Below are 18,497 nucleotides of genomic sequence, written 5' to 3'. Positions count from 1 at the left end.
GGCTTCAGTAGTTGTGGCACACGGGCTTAGTTGCGCCGCAGCATGTGGGATCTTCCCAGACCAGGACTCGAACCCGTGTCCCCTGCATTGACAGGTGGATTCTTAACCACTGCGCCACCAGGGAAGTCCTAACCAACACTTTTAAACCGTACATTTCTTTTTTGTTTGTTTTTTGTTTTTGGAGGTTTTTTTTGCGGTACGCGGGCCTCTCACTGTTGTGGCCTCTCCCGTTGAGGAGCACAGGCTCCGGACGCACAGGCTCAACGGCCATGGCTCACAGGCCCAGCTGCTCTGCGGCATGTGGGATCTTTCTGGACCGGGGCACGAACCCGTGTCCCCTGCATCAGCAGGCGGACTCTCAACCACTGCGCCACCAGGGAAGCCCAACTGTACATTTCTTAACTAGAGTTTTAAGAAAAGATTAGAACATTAATTCAGTGTATGTATTGATTGTCTTTAGCACAGAAGAAATTCTTCCATTTCTTTTTCTTTTTCCAATTGTGTTACCACAGGTGCTTTACTGAAAGAATAGTAGTTTATGAAAAGTACAACAACAAAAAAAGAAAATACCAAAATGGAATCTAAGCACTGACTAAGTGAACATTCACACATAGCTTGAAAAAGAATTATAACTCAGAGACTTTTGGCAGTGGTATAAATTGGAACAACCCTTTTGAAAGGCAGTTTAGGAATGGCTGTTAAGTTTGGAAACTTTTGTACCCCTTGACCTGAAACACTGCTTTGAATGCTCCTTCTGGTTTGAGAAAACAGAAAATCCCACAAATCCAGCAATAGGGGAGCTCCGTGTGTGTCTATACATATATGCATATTTATGTATAGGAGGGGATAAAGTTGGAGAAATATGCACCAAACTTTTTTTTGTTTTGTTTTGTTTTGGTTTGTTTTTTTTTTTTTGCGGTACGCGGGCCTCTCACTGTTGTGGCCTCTCCCGTTGCGGAGCACAGGCTCCGGACACGCAGGCCCAGCGGCCATGGCCCACGGACCCAGCCGCTCCGCGGCACGTGGCATCCTCCCAGACTGGGGCACGAACCCACGTCCCCTGCATCGGCAGGCGGACCCCCAACCACTGCGCCACCAGGGAAGCCCAATGTCATCTAACTTTGTATTACGTTTGCTTATGATCAGAAAACTATAAAAATGAACATACTTAGATTTTTTAAAAACTCTGCATTCCTGCTAAGTGAATAAGAACGGCTCCCGTTTGACCTCTACTTCTTTCCCTCGTGCCTGTGTCAGGTGGACCTCTCAACCCACTGCGGGTTCATGGGCGGACTTCAACGCAACGGCAGCACAGGCCAGACTGCCCCCTACTACGCTACCTCGACCGTGGAAGTGATTTTCCACGTTTCAACTCGGATGCCATCAGACTCAGATGATTCGCTCACCAAAAAGGTAAAGGGCCTCCTTGGGGACCATGCTTGGCGGCCCCGGTTTGTAGGTGAGGCACACCTGGGACAGAGTGAAGGCCGTGGCCTGATGTACATGGAGACTGGTTTCCTTTGGATACGACCTTGGGGTCGCTCTCCTCAAGCTACACTTGTCATGGGTCTGAAATATCCAGCTTGGCACAAACTAGGTAAAGAAATGCATGAAAAGCAATCAGTCGTTTAAGTCTTAAATCCTGAGATCAAGATTTAGGAAAAGGAAGGGTCTTAAATGTTGTTAACCTTGGATCTTCTCTCACATGACTGTTAACTGAGAGAAAATGATGCTGTCAACCTCTCGGGTTGGCCAAGGTCATCTGACGTAAGGACCCTGTACTGTTGGGGTCAGAGAAAGCAGGGGCCCCCCAACCAGGGCTGCTGGGGGGCCGCTTAGCAAACGACTGTCAAAATGGCAAGCGCAGGTGCACTGCTGCCTGGCTGCCCTCCTCTCGGGCCCCCACCTCTTGTTCTCCAGAGTTCAAAGGAAACCTCCTCCACCCTGAGAAAGCTCTGCAGGTTCCCCCTATGCTTTCTAACCTGCAGGATGTCCACCTCAGGTAACTTGCAGGAAGTGAGGGACATCCTAAGAGAAGAGGACTTTTTACTCTAGGGAGAAAGCCTAGGAATCTGACCCACGTCTCTGTTTGCAGATGAGAACATCTGGGCCTCGCCTGCTGGTGGGTGGCAGAGCCCGGAATCCCTGTCTCACACGCACTCTCTTCCTGCAAGGATGCCAGGAACCTAGGGCAGTAACTGGTGGGTGGAAAGCAGACCATTCCCATGCCTGATGGGCGGTGGCAGGGGGGTGGGGGTGGGGCGTCTAGCATGGTGGCTGTAGCCAAGGTTCAAGTGTGTCTCAAGGTACTTCACCAGCCTGTGCCTCAGTTTTCCGATCTATTAAATGAGATTAAAAACACAGCCCACGTCCCAGGGTTGCTGGGCAGTAGATGAACAAGGCCTGTGAAATGGCTGAGTGTGGTGCTGGTAGCATCCCTACCCGTCAGCCCCCGTTGTTGCTGACCGGTCTGATGGACTCTTTCCTCCTGGCCTGTTAGGCAGGTGATTGATACTGGCCAGAGGGCCTCACTGCACCTGCCTCATTTCTCTCCTCCGTGGTTTTGCTCTTTCCTCACTGCAGCCACAGACCTCTGGACCATGTACACGGTGGGCAGCAGAGCTAGTGGGATCTGAGAAGTTGGGTCACAGCATGAGCAGATCCCTGTCACAGCGACCAAGGGTATCGGATGGACAGAGCATGACAGGCTTTCACTCGGTGGCCACGTGCTGGCTCCCGAGGGCCTGGGGAGCTGCCTCCACATCTTAGGTTTTGGTGGCGGCGGTGTTCTTAGCGAAGGGGACTCTGCCCGCAGGGATGCCACCTCAGATTACCAAGACCCTAGGCAAGACTCACACCTCCTTTTTATTGGCTGTACCTTGTAAATCGCTGCTACTCTACAAATGTGTCACCATATTCTATGATTTTCATATGACTGAAAACTATTTTGTTAAAAGACAGCTTTATATTTTAAACATTTTAAAAATTATTTCCTAAGTAAGATTGTCTTTTTTTTTTTTTTTTTGAGAAAAGACAGTGTTTTCTTGATAAAACACCATGTTATGAATACTTTTTCGGGGCTTGGCTGGGTTGTAAGTTTCCCTACTGTAATAATCAAAATGCAGCTGATACCTTTTGCAGCTCCAAGATTTAGCATCATTAGTGACAAACTCTGTCAGGATGTCTCACAGCTCAACTAAAAATCAGTCACAGGAAAAGCAGCCCCACAGTTCCTTGACTTATTCTGACTAAATTGCCCCTAACAGCTTAAAAATGAGCTGCAAAATTCTAAAGTGATGCATGCTCTCCCCTGCCCCCAGCACAGGGGCACTTTTTCAACCCTGCAATCTGGTGGCAACCCCATACTGAACTTTTGATCCTTCACTGCAGAAATTTGTTAGCTCCAGCTAGATTAGATTTTTCACAGCTAATCTAACTGCTGTAGGGGTTTGCAGAGTGGGGACAGAGCTGTGCTATTGGATTTGTCCAATTCATTTGACTCCAGGACTATAATTGCACTTATGTCTTACAAGGCTTTTATAGCCTCAGGCTGCCCAGCCACATAAAAAACAAATTGGCAGTGATACAGTGCGAGTGGATGGGATGAAAGGCCCACATTATCAGACTGCAGGCAGCACTGTTCTGGCAGGAAGTTTCTTGGTTAATTTACAAATAAAACTTAGATTTTAGGATGGGCACACTGTCAGCTGAACAATGGGGATGTCAGGCCTGCCTGTTACTTAGTTAAAAGTAGCAGCCGGGCCCACTGAGGAGCAGGAATTCTTCAATCACACAGACGACTCCTTCTGGAGCCAGCTGGCGCCGTAATGCAATTAGTCGGGGAAGGAGGTCAGCCCATTAGGTGTGTCCCAGGGCCAGTGTCACAGTGCGCGCCGCCTGGCAGCAGCGGGCAGAAAGTCCTGGGCAGAGGGACTGCAAAACTCTGTCAGGATGAGAAGTGGCAGCACACGAGCTGATTTCTTAAGGCTTAAGCCCTGGGCGCTTGTTCCAAGCCTCTTGTGCGTTTGAAGTAGTAGCTGGCGTGAAGGACGGCTCCGTCCAGATGACACACGACTCTGGTCAACGTGACTTGTGTGCACGGGTTTCTCACTTGAGGGCCTGTCGTCAGAATTCTCCAAAACTCACAAAACAACGTCTCCGTAATGAAACCCCCTTTAAATCGAGTGACACTTGGAAGCTTCCAGAGTATTTCCGTGTGTTCTGACGTGGTTGACAGTTTGGCCGGGTTGATCTTACTTGTTTTACCTGCCTGTGTTCTTGTCGTGGGCAGAAGAGGGTGTGTCCTTGCTCTTTGTTCAACGACCGGTCCCGTGGCCTCAGCTCTTAGTTCTGTGCGTTGCCTAATTAAACTGACGCGTGCGGAGGTCTGAGGCACATGACCCTGAAAGCAGCTTTCAGATGATGAATCTCGTGTTATCACCACCTGCAGAATCGCCACGCTGGGAGGGTGGGCCCATTCCTGTGATGATGTCCTCCCTTGCCCCCGTCCTGAGGATATAGTTGCAAACAGAATTAGGAGAGACTTCATTGGGTTATGTAATCGAGTTACCTAATTTAGAAAAGGGAGGGTAACTGCAACATTTCAATAGTCACTGTATTACCTCAGAGCTAATGCCTTGCAACTTACACGTCTGGCCGGGGAGCTGTCCCAGGTTCTGGGGTGCTGGCCTGTGGCGGGACAGCCACACAGGAAGGCTGTTCCGTAGGTGTGTTGGTCCCATTCAGAAGTTCATGCCAGCCCTGCATCCAGGGGCACAAAACTACCCAGAAGGTTGGCTCTCTCTGTGGGGCGAGGAGAGTGGGTTTGCGCCCTGGGGCGGCCCCGGCTCTCACAGTCCCCTTCTGCTGCTCTAAATTCCCCCCAAAGTTTCCATCTGAAACTACTCCTATTTCCCTCAAAAACATGCCTTTATTGTGCTGCTGGTGAGCTGCTACCACGTGTTTGACTCCAAAAGGATTGAATTTCAGGAGTGCGTTGTGAACTCCTTGCATGCTTTACTGAAAAGGAAAAAGAAAGAAAAATGGAAATAGAGAAAGAGAGAGATAGATGCCTAGTGTTACTGTGAAAATCCGGGGTCTTCTTTTTTAACTATTTATGTAACGGGTTGGTACACCTTTTGCCTGCTACCCTTTTAGTTTATATGTAAGAGAGGAGGAGAAGGAAAAAGACATGTACTGGGTGATTTTGCATTTAGAAAGTTGTAGACGCCGTTGAATTTTTCTGCACTGTCATGCCTCATGCTCAACGCCTGCAGTGGCACGTGTCACAGAGCCCAGGTTCAGACTCAGCTGAATAGAGCGCCTCACCTAGGAGCCACCTGAGCTCGCACCTCACCATAGGTGCAGAGGTACAGTGGTCCCCAGAGGTGTGACGGAGGGAGAAGCAGGCATTGCAGCAAACCAGCCTCCTTTGTGACCTTGTAAACAGAAAGGAGACCTATTGGGGTGATCTCAGGTTTTCCCTTTGTGGTCAGAGAGTCTATAAAAAAATTGTATTTATATTAAAGTGTTTTAAATACATAGTACTTCAGAGCATCCTTTTTTATACTTTAAGACAAAACCAAAGCATTAGCTTTGATATAACATCTCTGCTATACTAAAGTGCCTCTGAATCTAGTCACTTTTAGGGTTCACCTGTTAAATAAGCTAGGAAGCAGGACACACTGTCATGGTGGTAGATGGCCTCCTTCTGCAGTGTGTGCAGGGCCAGGACCTCACATCCTTAGGAGGCGTCCAAGGGCCTTCACCAGTCAGCCTCTGTGGGTTTAGGACTTCAATTTCATCCAGGATTTTAACCTTTACAATCGAGTTTGCTTGAGTCACACTGCCAGGCCTGCCCAGATGACCTCACCTGCACTTTCTCCAGCCTGGGACGCGCAGTCACTGTGCAGGACCTTTGTCGAGGGTGTTCTTGCATTGGACCCGGCTGGGCCCTGAGGGATGCTCACAGGTTCCCTTCCTTGGAGGCATGGGAAGCCCTCCTCGAGAGGCCAGGAGTCTCAGACTTGTTTTTGGACCACGTGACCTCTTGTGTATAAAGTGATACACGAGAGGGCTGGGGGAGTTGAGCTGTGACAGCGCAGTTGCCCTGGCTACAGTTTAGATGGCCATGGGCAGTGGAGGCCAGGTGGGTCAGAAGCCCCAGCCAGCTTCCAGGCCGCCCTGCCTCCTACACCGTGGCAGGGGTGTGCCCCGCCTTCCTGAGCCCCCTCCCCTCCTTATCAGACAACATAAAGATAACGTGGCCTACCTCAGAGAGTTAGTGGAAAGACTGAACAAAATGTATGTGTGAACAGACTTTCTCTACAGTAAGGCACTCTTCAAATGCTAGGTACTAGTGCTTGGTATTAGTCTCTTATGAAATTTAAGTAACACATTAGTTCCTTAACAAAGGTAGTGTTATACATACTTAATGGTTTGTCATAAATCTAGTTTTTATGCATTTGGTAAGGATTGTATTATAATGGCTTCTGTTCTCTTGTACTCATCTTCTGTTTTTCTTAATAACCATTGAATTCAGAGCCTAATGAAGCTCTACTGTAATGTGGAATAAAAGTCTCACACCGTCCACTGTGTAGAAACATGCTCAGCCACATACTGCGTCAGGCTTTGCTGCAGGAGTAAAATTAAATTTTTAACAAATCCTGGAAAAGGTCTTGTACCTGCGATGCTTACATGCCTCTCTCTCGGTTCCAATGTGTTTCATAGCAGGGCAAGCTGTGTTTTTTTCGTGTACCTGTGCTTTTTTAAAATCCCCACAGAAGGCATCGGTGTTGTAGCCTTTTTTGGTGGTGAATTATTTTTGCCTCTGTGTATAATAATTCAATTTGTAAGCCACGACCCCTCCTAAAGTGCTGTTATCGCTCTGATTAATAAGGAGCCAATTTGCCGTTGCAGCTCCGTCACTTGGGGAATGACGAGGTCCACATCATCTGGTCTGAACACTCCCGGGACTACCGCAGGGGGATCATCCCCACCGCCTTCGGAGACGTTTCAATCATCATCTACCCCATGAAGAATCACATGTTCTTTATCGCGATAACGAAGAAACCCGAGGTACGTTTTCACCGCGTTATTCTTCTGGCTCGTACAGGCGTTTGCCATGTGATTCACTGTTACTGAAAAACAGTGATACCAGTATGCTGAAGGGGCCACTTTACATGTGTGTGAATTACACATGCTAAAGAGGAATTAAATATGAATTGGGATTTTCAAAGAATCCTTCATCAGGAGCACAGAATTCTGTATTTTATTACTGAGACTCTGAAAATTATAATGTAAAGACACGTATGGTTTTTTAAATGTTTTTAATTTTTAAGATTTTATAATTTAAAGAAATTGTCATTTAGAACTTGGGGCATGTTGATGAATAACAATAAGAGTTGAATGAGCCCCTTGTCACATCTAGCATTTTGTGGGTAGCTGTGGGTACGGGATCCAGCCTTGCCTCTGCCGCTGCTAACGGGGGTCAGTCCTGAAGGATCGTGGAAAAGTCCTAAAGAGCTGGGCCTCCATGGCTCGGCCCATGTCGGGGCTTCTAACAATGGACGTGCCTTGCCACCCGTCAGTTCAGCCGGGTCTATTGGAATCGATCATGGGAACAGCCGGAACCATCCAGGGCCTGAGTGCCGGGACCTGGATTGGCTTCCGTTTCTGTCTTTGCCCTGCCTTTAGTGGTGGTTTAACAGTGCTTGATACAGTGACTTGATTTTATTTGCAACTACTAATACAAGGTGAGTTTTTTGGGGTTTTTTTTTTTAGCTTTTTAATTAGACATTTAGTGTATTAAGTCTCTCCTTCTCAAGAAAATGACTTTGTGTGTTTCAGCTTGATATTAAATACAACCTTCATTTCCATTCCAAATTGTCCTCCTGCAGGAGCTAAAAGTTACTGTTCTAAATACTCGCTATTTTTAAGCTTTAAAAATAGTAGGTAAAGATTTCCTGGGATTTATAACCTAATCTAAAGTGTTCAAGTTGTGAGGATTAAACGAACTAAGAAATGGAAGGTGCTTCAAACACTGCCTGGTCCAGAGGAAAAGCTACTTAAGTGTTAATGATAATAATAATAATTATTATTATTGCTATTATTTTTTTTGTTATTGTTACTACCATGAAAATAGAATAAATAGTGACAGTGCTAGTCAACTCCTGAACTCAGAAAAGCCCCTACTCTGGCTGGTGAGAAGCCTGACATAAAGGGAACCCTTTTTTCTATTCAGGGAGCAAAGATGCCAAAGTTCTTCGTGTTAAATATTTGTGTTATCTTTGGTTCAAGTCTCTGTGCGTGCGAAGTGTTCACGTTTGTATAAGAAAATGGCTCTTAGTGCTAATAACATTTGCGTGTGTCCATGAAGGACATTAATTTAAAAAATTAAACTGAAAATTTTAATATTAGACAACCAATAAATTCAGTATCCTGTAGCTTTCAAAACTGGAGAATGTGTTTCTTTAATATTTAGTATGGATTAACTGGCTTTATTAGTTCATTTTCAACACGGCCCTCTAAAATGTCATTTAATGTCCTAAAAATGTCACTTTTATTTTTATAGTAAATTAAGAACATAAAAGGCATTTGAGTTCGCTTCATAGTGTCAAAGTGATTTTTGAAAAGGTACTATAATGCATGAAAACAAGTTTCTTTAAAAAATGTGTAAGTTTTATAAATTTGGCCATAAATTCTGACAAGATGAATCGAGCAAATCGTTTTCTTAATATTTCAATTCAAAAAGCCTAAAGGGAAGAAGAGAATAATGGCCAACTGGAAATTTAGTGTTATCCCCACATTTAAAGGACAAACCATTACAATGTAATAAAATTAATCCAGACATTTCCAGGGCAAGTGTGGCTGACCTTTTGTTCACCAACCACTGACCCCAGGGTGAATGCGAGAGGCTTGTGGAGGGAAAGTCTGTTTGTTTGGCTTCGGTCCCTGGTATTTAAATTGCATTCCCTAATCAAATGAAAAGGCTGTCCTCTCTATCAGGTTACAGAATCCATGGCAACATTTGGCCTTTTATATCCATAATGTTAGCCTTTTTGTTCGCATCTAAGTAGAGACACCTGGAGCAATGTTAACATTAACCGATTTAGCATTAATAGCTTCATTATATAAGAATTTCTGATCAGATAGCTGTTACTTTTGTTATATTGCTTCAGCTTGTATTGTTGTCATTTTTTATCTCCCTGCTTGGCAACCAGGCAATGATTTGCAAATTTTTTTTGTCTTGATTAATTAAGCAATATAATTATCAGTAACCACGATGCAGCCTTTGCTCAACAAAGCTTCAGAGAGAAAACAATGGTAAGTCTGTTAGTATGAATGCATTCCACGCGTCCCAGATGCATGAGGATATTATGAACAATGAGGGGAAAGGCCGCCTGGGAGCGGGGACAAAGGGTGCCACGCAGACTCGACACACTGCGCATACCGCCAGGGACGCGCCGCGGGCTCCCGGGGACACAGACGCCTCGTTAGATTACAGCTAGTCAGCAGAGATTAATTCTCAGCCATTTGGTGCAATAATTTACCCATTCCCCAGTATTTTAACCAGAGCGCCTTACCACGGAAGGGATGGCTTTGTACTTGAAAGGTTTATTTAACCTTGCCTACTTTTAGGGATCGCCACCAAAATCAGTATTTTTGCTTAGAAATTGTCATGACGCAGCTGTTTGAAGTTGAGGAAGCTCCTTCTCGGGAGGGCAGGCAGTGCACGAGTTTCCAAAATGATAGGTAGCATCAGAGCTGTCTGTGGAGGACCTGTATCTTTTATCTGAACGTGGTATGACTTTGTGGTCTGAGTACACTTTACCAGCCTCTGGGCAGCCATACTTCTCTAAGAATAATTTTAATCCTTCTTTAGGAGGGAAAAAAAAAAAAAACAAACCTCATCAGTACACAAAAGTCCTGCTCACTGGATAGAGTCATGCATATTCAAATTGTACTTTCATTCACTGGGCCTCATTAATAGCCTGTGTAATAATGTGAGGCTGTTTGTAATACAAGCTCACAGACAGCACTGCTTCCAAGGCCTTTGAAATTTAACATATTTCGCTTTTTCATCCATACACCTCCCTTAAATATACAAATTATGTGCCTGGCAGAATCCGCCTCCTCTTCATAATACAGCCTTTGCAAAACGGTATGTCGAAGGACCACGGCTGTGTTCGTGTCAGGCAGGCATCTGAGAGGGTCTGCTCCCTTCTTGAGCTTTTCATTGAACTTTTTAAAAGATACATTTAAAAAAAATCAGTGTGCTGAGCAATGTAATACCATTGTTAGGTTACTTTCAAGATAAGTCTGTCTCCATAAATGTGGATACCGTAGCCTTTGGTCACAGAAAAGAAATGTGCTGTTGTCAGACTTGTGGTTTTTCCTACTTGTATTACTAAGTCGGTAGTCAGAGAAGACGTACACATGGGGCAGAACGTGAGTGATATACAGGGTTTGTTAAAGCGCCCAGTCTGTCCTGCAGAAAAGTGATTCATAAAGTCTCCAAACTGCAGGAGGTACCCGTGTTACTTTCCTTCTTCCAGTAATTGGAAACAGTACGGGTACTCAGCACATTGGCTTGTATGAATTCGTGAAGGTACGTTTTAGCATTTTTGTCATGTTTCTCTCCAGGCACATGAGTGACTGGCTGGTGACTATCTGACCAAAGGGTAGATGAGCGGAAGAAGCCTTTACCAGGAGCAGTTAAGACAAGAGGAAGCTGTGGGAAAGCGTCCTCTTTGTCACCCCAACCAGTGTCCATTTTGTAAATGAAAAACATGTTAACATCCTCTAGACTCTCCTTACTTGGCCATGGTAGTTATGGGCCTGAGAGGAAAACAGGTGATGATTCAGTCCTTTCTAAGAAGCACAGGCAGGAGAGAGTAATAGGATAGGAGCTGGGGACCGCAAAGTTCCAGTTCCTGTGCTGCCACAGTGGGGGGTATCTTGGGCAAGTCTCTTAATGTCTTTGGACCTTAACTTCCTCAGGTGTAACATTCAGGTTGGGGACCAGGGTGTCTACAGTCCTTCCGGGGATTCTAAGCACACTTTAAAGAGGATGGGCCCTCCTTGGGTCCTCGTGTTCCTAGATGCCCATCCTTTCCCTAAGTTGCCCTGAAGCTGCCGTTGAGGTAGTTTCTGGCTCCCTTGCAGGCTCAGCAGCTGGTGTGTGTGTGTGTGTGTGTGTGTGTGTGTGTGTGTGTGTGTGTGTGTGTCTCCAGAATGACACCTAGCCCAGGACCTTTCCCTGGAGTAAGTGCTCAAAATGCTAGTTAGGGCCGATGCACCAGAAGCCACAAGAGCATCTGCACATGTGAGGCCAAGAGGAGCCAGTGTTGGCACCTGTGTTTGGAAGGAAATCTTTTCCTAGCGTGGCTTTATTATGAAGGGAATGTGTTTGACTGGAACATGGTTATATAAATTTCCTCTTATTTCAAATGTTCAATTTTCTTATTTATCTCAACCCCAACCAAATAACCTTTTTGAGATTAAGTCATACATTTTAAAATACTTTGGGACATTCTCAGGGAAAGTAAGTTGTTAGTTTTTGAATATGTAAAGAATCATTTATTTTGAAAAGATAACTGAGAATACTGAATAACCAGAATTCACTAAATATGTTATTAAGTGGATTACTGCAATATGTTCTGTTTTGGTAATTTATTATTATCGTTATTGGGAGTTTTTAAAGTAGAGGAATGACACTGGGAACTTTGTGAAAAGGCAGCTGTCATTTGCAGATGTTATATCAAAATCAAATTTCTTCTCTAATTCATGGCCACTCCTAATCTGAGGAATTCCCTGGATACAAGAGATCTATATTATTCCTTTTGTCCAGTTTTGAAAGACTATCTGAGTCACCCACAAACAGTTGCCAAAGAATAATAAGGAACATTTATTTATAAGATAAGCCTCAGTACAGATGGAAAAAAATCTGTAGCCTATTATTAACTCATAGCTCCTGTTTTATCTTTCACAACAATTTGGCTATTAAGAATTCCTTCTCAATTGATTTTCCTCAAAAGTTGCCATTGTTTTCCCTTTTTTTCAGTTGGTCTTTGATCATACATCTTCCTGCTTTTGCCTTATCCTCCTCCTTTGGCCAGAGCCAGCCTGTGTAAATGTATCCTGAGTGGCCAGTGGAAGAGCCCGCTTTGTGTCAGAAAGTAGGACAGTTCTCATCCTCTGCCCCAAGTGACCTCAGCAGGAAAGGCCTTCGGGCCCATGATGCCCACTCTCTGACCCCTCGGCAGACACGCATGTGCCTTTCAAATCTCCTGCACGTGGCTGCACACACCCTCGGCCAAAGCTGGGCAAAGCAGGCTGGGGTGTCAGGAGTGTAGAGAACTCCTCCATAAGCAGGACACTGCCCCAGCGCCCCCAGAACAAGAGGCTTACTTTCTGTGCTGTACTTGAAGTTCATTAGTTTGTTGTATTGGGTTTTTTGTTGTCTAGTTTTCTTCATGAATTCTTTTATCACAGCTCCATCTCACTGATTACAGGACTGCTTTTTAGGGTTAGGATTAGGGTTAGGGACCTCATGACAGGTCTGTGGAGCACTTCTCCCCCACACCTCACCATGGCATCAGCCAGACTTTTGTATAGTAATAGGAAACAACCAAAAGAGCTGCACATCTGAGACCTTATCCATGAAGTCTCTAGAGAAACCCAGACACAACAGGGGAGTCAGAAACGGAGGCATCCAAGGAAGCTTTAGCCTCTGACACCTTCATCTACAACTTCAGCAAACCATAAACACAGCCTGACTCCTAGCCAGACAAACATAAAGCCTTACACTAAAGGCCTATTTACTTCAGTTCCTTTTACCTGGTATATCATGTCCAGCTTTCAACAAAAAAATTACAAGGCGTACTAAAAGGCAAAACAACCCCCACAGTTTGAAGAGACAGAGCAAGCATCAAAATCAGACTCAGATATGGCAAAGATTTTGAAATGATCAAATCACGAATTTAAAAGAACTATGATTAATATGCTGAAGGCTCTAATAGAAAAAATGGACAACATGCAAGAAGAGATGAGTAATGGAAGCAGAGAGATGCAGACTCCAAGAAAGAATTAAAAGGAAATGCTAGAAATCAAAAACACTGTAGCAGAAATGAAGAATGCCTTTGATGGGTTCACCAATAAACTGGACGGGTGAGGAAAGGAACTGTGAGCTTGAAGACATGTCAATAGAAATATCAAAACTGAAATGCAAAGGGAAAAAATGATCAGAAAACTGAACAGAGCATTCAAAACCTGTGGGATAATTATAAAGTGTTATATACCCCTAATGGGAATACTAGAAGGAAAAGAAAGAGAAAGAAACAGAAGAAATATTTGAAATTATAACGTAAAGATATTTTTATATAACATATTTTAATATATAATTATAATATGTGAAAAATTTCCAAGTTGATGACAGATACCAAACCACAGATCCAGGAAGTGTAGACAACACCCAGGAGGATAATACCAAAGTATCTACACCTAGACATATCACATTCAAACTGCACGTTGCAGACTGAATGTTTGTGTCCCCCCACCCCCCAGAATTCATATTTTGAAATCTAACCATCACTGTGATGGTATTTAGGGGTAGGGGTAGAAAGGTGATTAGGTCATAAGGGTGGGGCCCTCAGGAGTAGGATTGGTGACCTTATAAAAGAGGCCCCAGAGAGCTCCCTTACCCCTTACTGCGTGTGAGAACACAGAGAGAAGACAGCCGTCCATGTACCAGCCATCTTCTGACGTCTTGTTCTGGGACTTTCCAGCCTCCAGAACTGTGAGAAATAAATTTCTCTTGTTTATAATCCAGCCAGTCTATAGTACTCTGTTAAAGCAGCCCAAACAGACACTACCAAAAATCAAAAACAATGGGAAAATCTTAAAAGAAGCCAGAGGAAAAAAAATAACAACTATAGAGGTTCAAGGATAGGTATTACATTGGACTTCTAGCCAGAAATCATTCAAGTTAGAAGCAAATGAAGTAAAATATTTCAAGTGTTGAAAGATAAAAACCACCAGCATGGAATTCTGTATTCTTCAAAAGTGAAAGAAGAAATGAAGACTTTCTCAAACAAAAATTAGGAAATTTGTAGCCAGGAGACCTGCCTTGCAAGAAATATTACAATAAGTTCATAAAAAAGAGAGAAAATATTACAGAACAGAAACACAGATCTACTTTAAAAAGGAAGAGCTTTAGAGAAGGAATAAATGAAGGTAAAATGAAATGTTTTATCTTCTTATTCTTAATTGATCTAACAAATAACATTTTGTTCCAAACAATAATAGCAACAATGTATTCAGTGATTATAACTTATGGATAAGTAATGAATGGCAGCAGTGTTATAAGGATGGGAGGGAAGAATTAGAAATATTCTGTTATATGGTACTTGCACTACCTGTGAAGCAGTAAGTGTTATTTGAAAGAGGACTTGGATTAGTTATAAATGTATATGTCAAACTCAAGGGCAAACACTAAAAGAAGTAAAGTGTATATAAAATATACACACACACACACGTATGTGCATGTCTGGAGGACAGGGCCATGCCTCCCCCTCCACATCCCACCCTGGACCATGGAGCACATGAGAAGCTTGGAATTTAACACATTTTAACTTTTTATAAAGTTTTCAGTCCGTGGACTTCTCAGTCTTTCTGACAAATAACATAACTGATATTTCTTTTTTCCAACGGAAAAGTTGCTATACTTAAATGCAATTTTTTAACCGATGTATCTGTCATCCACTTTGGCATCTCAGGCACAAATGCAGGGCCAGAACACACCCTCTCAGTTCAGAAGTTCATATCGTGGGATCATGAGCTTCCCAGAGGGGGAAACTGGCAGGTCCTGGAATCCTAGACACGGTGGGTAGAAGCACCCTGAGAAACCACCGGTTCTGACCTCACTCACGCATGGATGACCCTGTGAGGGTCAGCCTGTCTGTGCAGCCAGCATCCCTGGTGCCTACAGCCCTGTGAATAACCACGCCCAGAAATCACTCCTTTCCCTTCGGCCTCTCATTTTGGCCCTTCGTTATTTCCAGTCTGGCACTTGATTCTCTCATTGTTCATTATAACTTTTTGGTTGTTTTAGGTTGACTTTGGGGATCTGGTCAGAAACGTGAGAAACTGTGTTGTTTGCAATTTTCATGAAACGCCCCCAAATAGGTTCTCTTCTCCTCGGTTCATAGGCAGGATTTGGGGCAAGGCACGTGGTGTCCCCGGTGGTGGGGCTGCTCCGCCCTGGTGCCTTGGTTGGTAGACGTGAAGGCCTGCCCCTCAATGTGAGCCTTGTAGGACCACATCTCCAGGGATGGCCCCCGTCCCCATGGGTGATGAGGCGGTTCTGGCTTCGGGGTAGGTAACCAGACGGCTTCTCTGGGGGGATGGGCGTCTCCCCGCATGCCTAGTCGCCCGTGTGTAGGAGCTCTTTTCTTCCCTGTCTTTCCTTCCTGACCCCTTATTCTAACATTATTTTCCAGCTCACAAAGTTCTGTTCATAGAGATTGTGGTCATTATTGCCATTACTCTTCACTTCACAGGCCCTTGCTTTACTCCCATCTTTTTGTAATGTGGCTTTTCCCTCCGAGTATAAAAACATGCATTCTTCCCTGCCTGACTTCTGCGTTTGGTTCCTGACCACTTAGTTTGCAAAGACCATCTCCAGGTTAGCTCTGTGGCCTCTGCCAGGTTGTATCTCCTAGCGACACGCACAGACTTGACGAGCACGCTTTCATTGTGGCCTTTTCATCTCATGAATAAATGTAGAAAATTTACCTGGGGCTCTGTGTTGCCTGCATTTGGTTTCCCAGGACATTAGGTGGGTGGAGAGGCTGCAGGTGGGCAAATATAGCAGCAACGAGTTGTGAAAACGAGCTGGTTATTTCTGCTGGGCGTTCACGGAGTCTGCTGTCAGCTGGGTCCCCCGGCTGTTCTTCAGTATTTTCCTGTATCTCTCAGTGATTCTGATGCGCCATGCGTTTCCCAAGGTACCAATTCCAGAGCTTTTCAGTCTTCTCAAGTCCACAGTCTAGGCTTCCCTCCTGCCTTACCTCCTTTAGTGCCCAACCTCTGACTTACCCAGGAAGCCCCTCGGCAGCAGCGTGCGGGCTGTTGCCCGGTTCTGTCGACACCCTTGCTCTTTATTTATCTGTAACCTTTTAGTCACTTCTGTTCACACAACACCAACTAATGCTCAACTGGATTAACACCTCCTGACGTACGCGGTGGGGAAGCTGCCTTAGCAAAAGAGCCAGTGCCCCCTCACCCTTTCCTTCCCGTCTTACACTGTTTGCCTGGGGTGTACCTCCCCTCCCACCACCAGTCTCTGCTGACACCCACGGTCATGACCGCCTCCTACAGGAAGGTTTCCGAGGCTTCTCTCAGCTAGAAGAGGACTCTCTCTGGCTACAGAACGTTATGTCTGTACTCACCCTAAAGCTCTTTTTTTCTCTTCATCTTTTTGCCTTCTTGAATACGTATTTTTATCTTCCGTGCAAACTGCCTGTGGGCAAGAGCCGTGACTTATTTTTCTGTATTCCTCCATAGCCCTCAAAGCAGGCAAATACGTAACTATGAAACAGATGAAATCTGATCTCCCTGCCCCTTTCAGCCTAGAAAGATTGTGTGTACTCTTCAGAAGTTTCAGGCAAAACTTGAGAGTCCTCTGAGTATCCATTTTTTCCAAAAATTACCTTCTGATATTTAGAGAACATATTTATACATATACAGAGATTAATATATTTGGAAATAAACATTCTCCTTCTCAGAAACATACCTTATATTTCTTTTAAAGTTTTCACCCTTATCTCAAAAGTATATGATTCTTCTACATTCCCTCTCATTAGGACAGTACTGTTTGCACCACACTTATTAATATAGCATTTGAACCTTTCAGCCAGTCTGTGAGGGCAGTAGGGCAGACCACACTGCCCCTGGGCTCCAAATACGTCCACAGTTGGTGCAAGTGTAGCAAACTTGGTTTCCGGGTAGCCGAACCAAGTCCAGAATTTGAATCCCAGTAGCATTGATCTCTTTCTGAGTAGAAGAGTGTTAGTTTTCACACCTGTGGGCAGAGGCTTATAATGAAGGACTGTGTACACTTTACAGGCATATGTGCGGAATCCTAGACCTTTGATTAAGTCACCCACCTCTTACATGAGAAAAGCAGTGTCAAAGAGCTGGGCACAAAACTCATGGCCTTATCTTTGTTACGAACAGGTGCCTTTAGTTTTTAAAAAGGGAGGCATAACTGACCAAACTGGGTCAGTCACACCACCCAGACTCTGCATTTACAGCTTCCAGCACAGCCCGGGGCTCAGCAGGCCTGGATCTCGAGGCAGTGTTCCAGTTCTGGAAGCTAGAGGTCATCCATGAGGAACTGGAACAGACCTCAGTTGTTGATTATCCAGAATGTCTCGACTGAGTCCTTGAAAGATTAATTCCCACAAATCAAATGGAGATTTCCAATCACTTTGTGTGTCCCAAGGATTCTCCCTTGTCCTTGCTCCAGCAACTGGGTGCATCCCTGTGCTGTTAGGCTGCACAGTGTTGCAGCAGGAACTTCTCTGCTGATGCGAGTCTTCTCTGCTTTCACGGGATCTGGCCAAGAGAACCTGGCTGTGAAAGTGCCTTGGACTAGACCCGGGCCTGATGAGGAGAAAATCATTGGGGCTGTACTTTCTAGCTTTGTGCTTCCTCTCACAGCTGTTCTTCCTTTCAATGCGGAGCACGTGAGAGGGGCTCCACATGCATCTCCTAATTTGCAGCTGGAAAGGAAATCTAGTTTGTCAGCAGTCTTGGAAAATCTTATTAATCTCCAGGATTTGGTCATCATGCAGAAGCTTTAGTTGGTTGTGAATATACATGCTCAACAGGGATGAAGTGATGAATTGAGGTTGTGATTAGGCCTAATACTTGATGTAGTCTTCCAATAAATTTCCCGTTGGGCGTGGGAGCAGGACAGGGTGCGCAGGAGATTCCCTTTTCCCCGTCCCCGTTGTGTAGCAGAGCGACTCACCCAGGCCACCCCAGAACTCCCTGTACTACCTTGCTGTCCAGTGATCTGGGGAGCCTGATAACCAGGGGCAGTTTCCCCTTCCAACTGAGGGGAACCACAGTGCCTTCTTCTGTTAGGGTTGCTGCTCCCTTCCATTCTAAAAACTAACATCAGAGACCAGCATTGTAGGAGCAAAAGAAAAAACTTACATGTGGGTCAGGAGGAGTAAAGGGAGCAGCACTCTCCTTCCCCCGCTATACCTAGATGTGAGTATGCTGATTATGGAAGAAAGGCCACCATGTATTGGTTCCTGGTTCCAAGGACATACCATATCTTATAAGTCAGTATCCCACCCTCACATGGCAGTATGTCCCAGTGAGCATGGGAAATGAGTTTTCAACAATCTTCTTGCATGTAGGCCCCTCCACTCAGCTCCACTGGGTCCAGTGGACCTCTGTCACACTGTCTTGCTTCCTACAGC

The 18,497-nt window shown here is 44.9% G+C and overlaps 1 protein-coding gene across 3 annotated transcripts in view; it reads left to right on the top strand.

Annotated features, from left to right (window-relative positions):
- RALGAPA2 (Ral GTPase activating protein catalytic subunit alpha 2) overlaps window positions 1-18,497 on the top strand; it is a 282,250-nt gene that overhangs the window by 181,569 nt on the left and 82,184 nt on the right. For all 3 annotated transcript variants that reach the window (XM_082857547.1, XM_082857546.1, XM_082857550.1), the window contains 2 exons: window positions 1,258-1,413; window positions 6,919-7,077. In XM_082857547.1, the coding sequence (XP_082713673.1) occupies window positions 1,258-1,413; window positions 6,919-7,077 (315 nt within the window). The remainder of the gene's footprint in view (window positions 1-1,257; window positions 1,414-6,918; window positions 7,078-18,497) is intronic.

The sequence above is a fragment of the Leucopleurus acutus genome (assembly GCF_964270905.1).
Source record: "Leucopleurus acutus genome assembly, chromosome: 16".
Lineage (NCBI taxonomy): Eukaryota > Metazoa > Chordata > Mammalia > Artiodactyla > Delphinidae > Leucopleurus > Leucopleurus acutus.
Note: the sequence above shows the minus strand (reverse complement) of the source record. Positions and strands in the feature narration are given on the sequence as shown.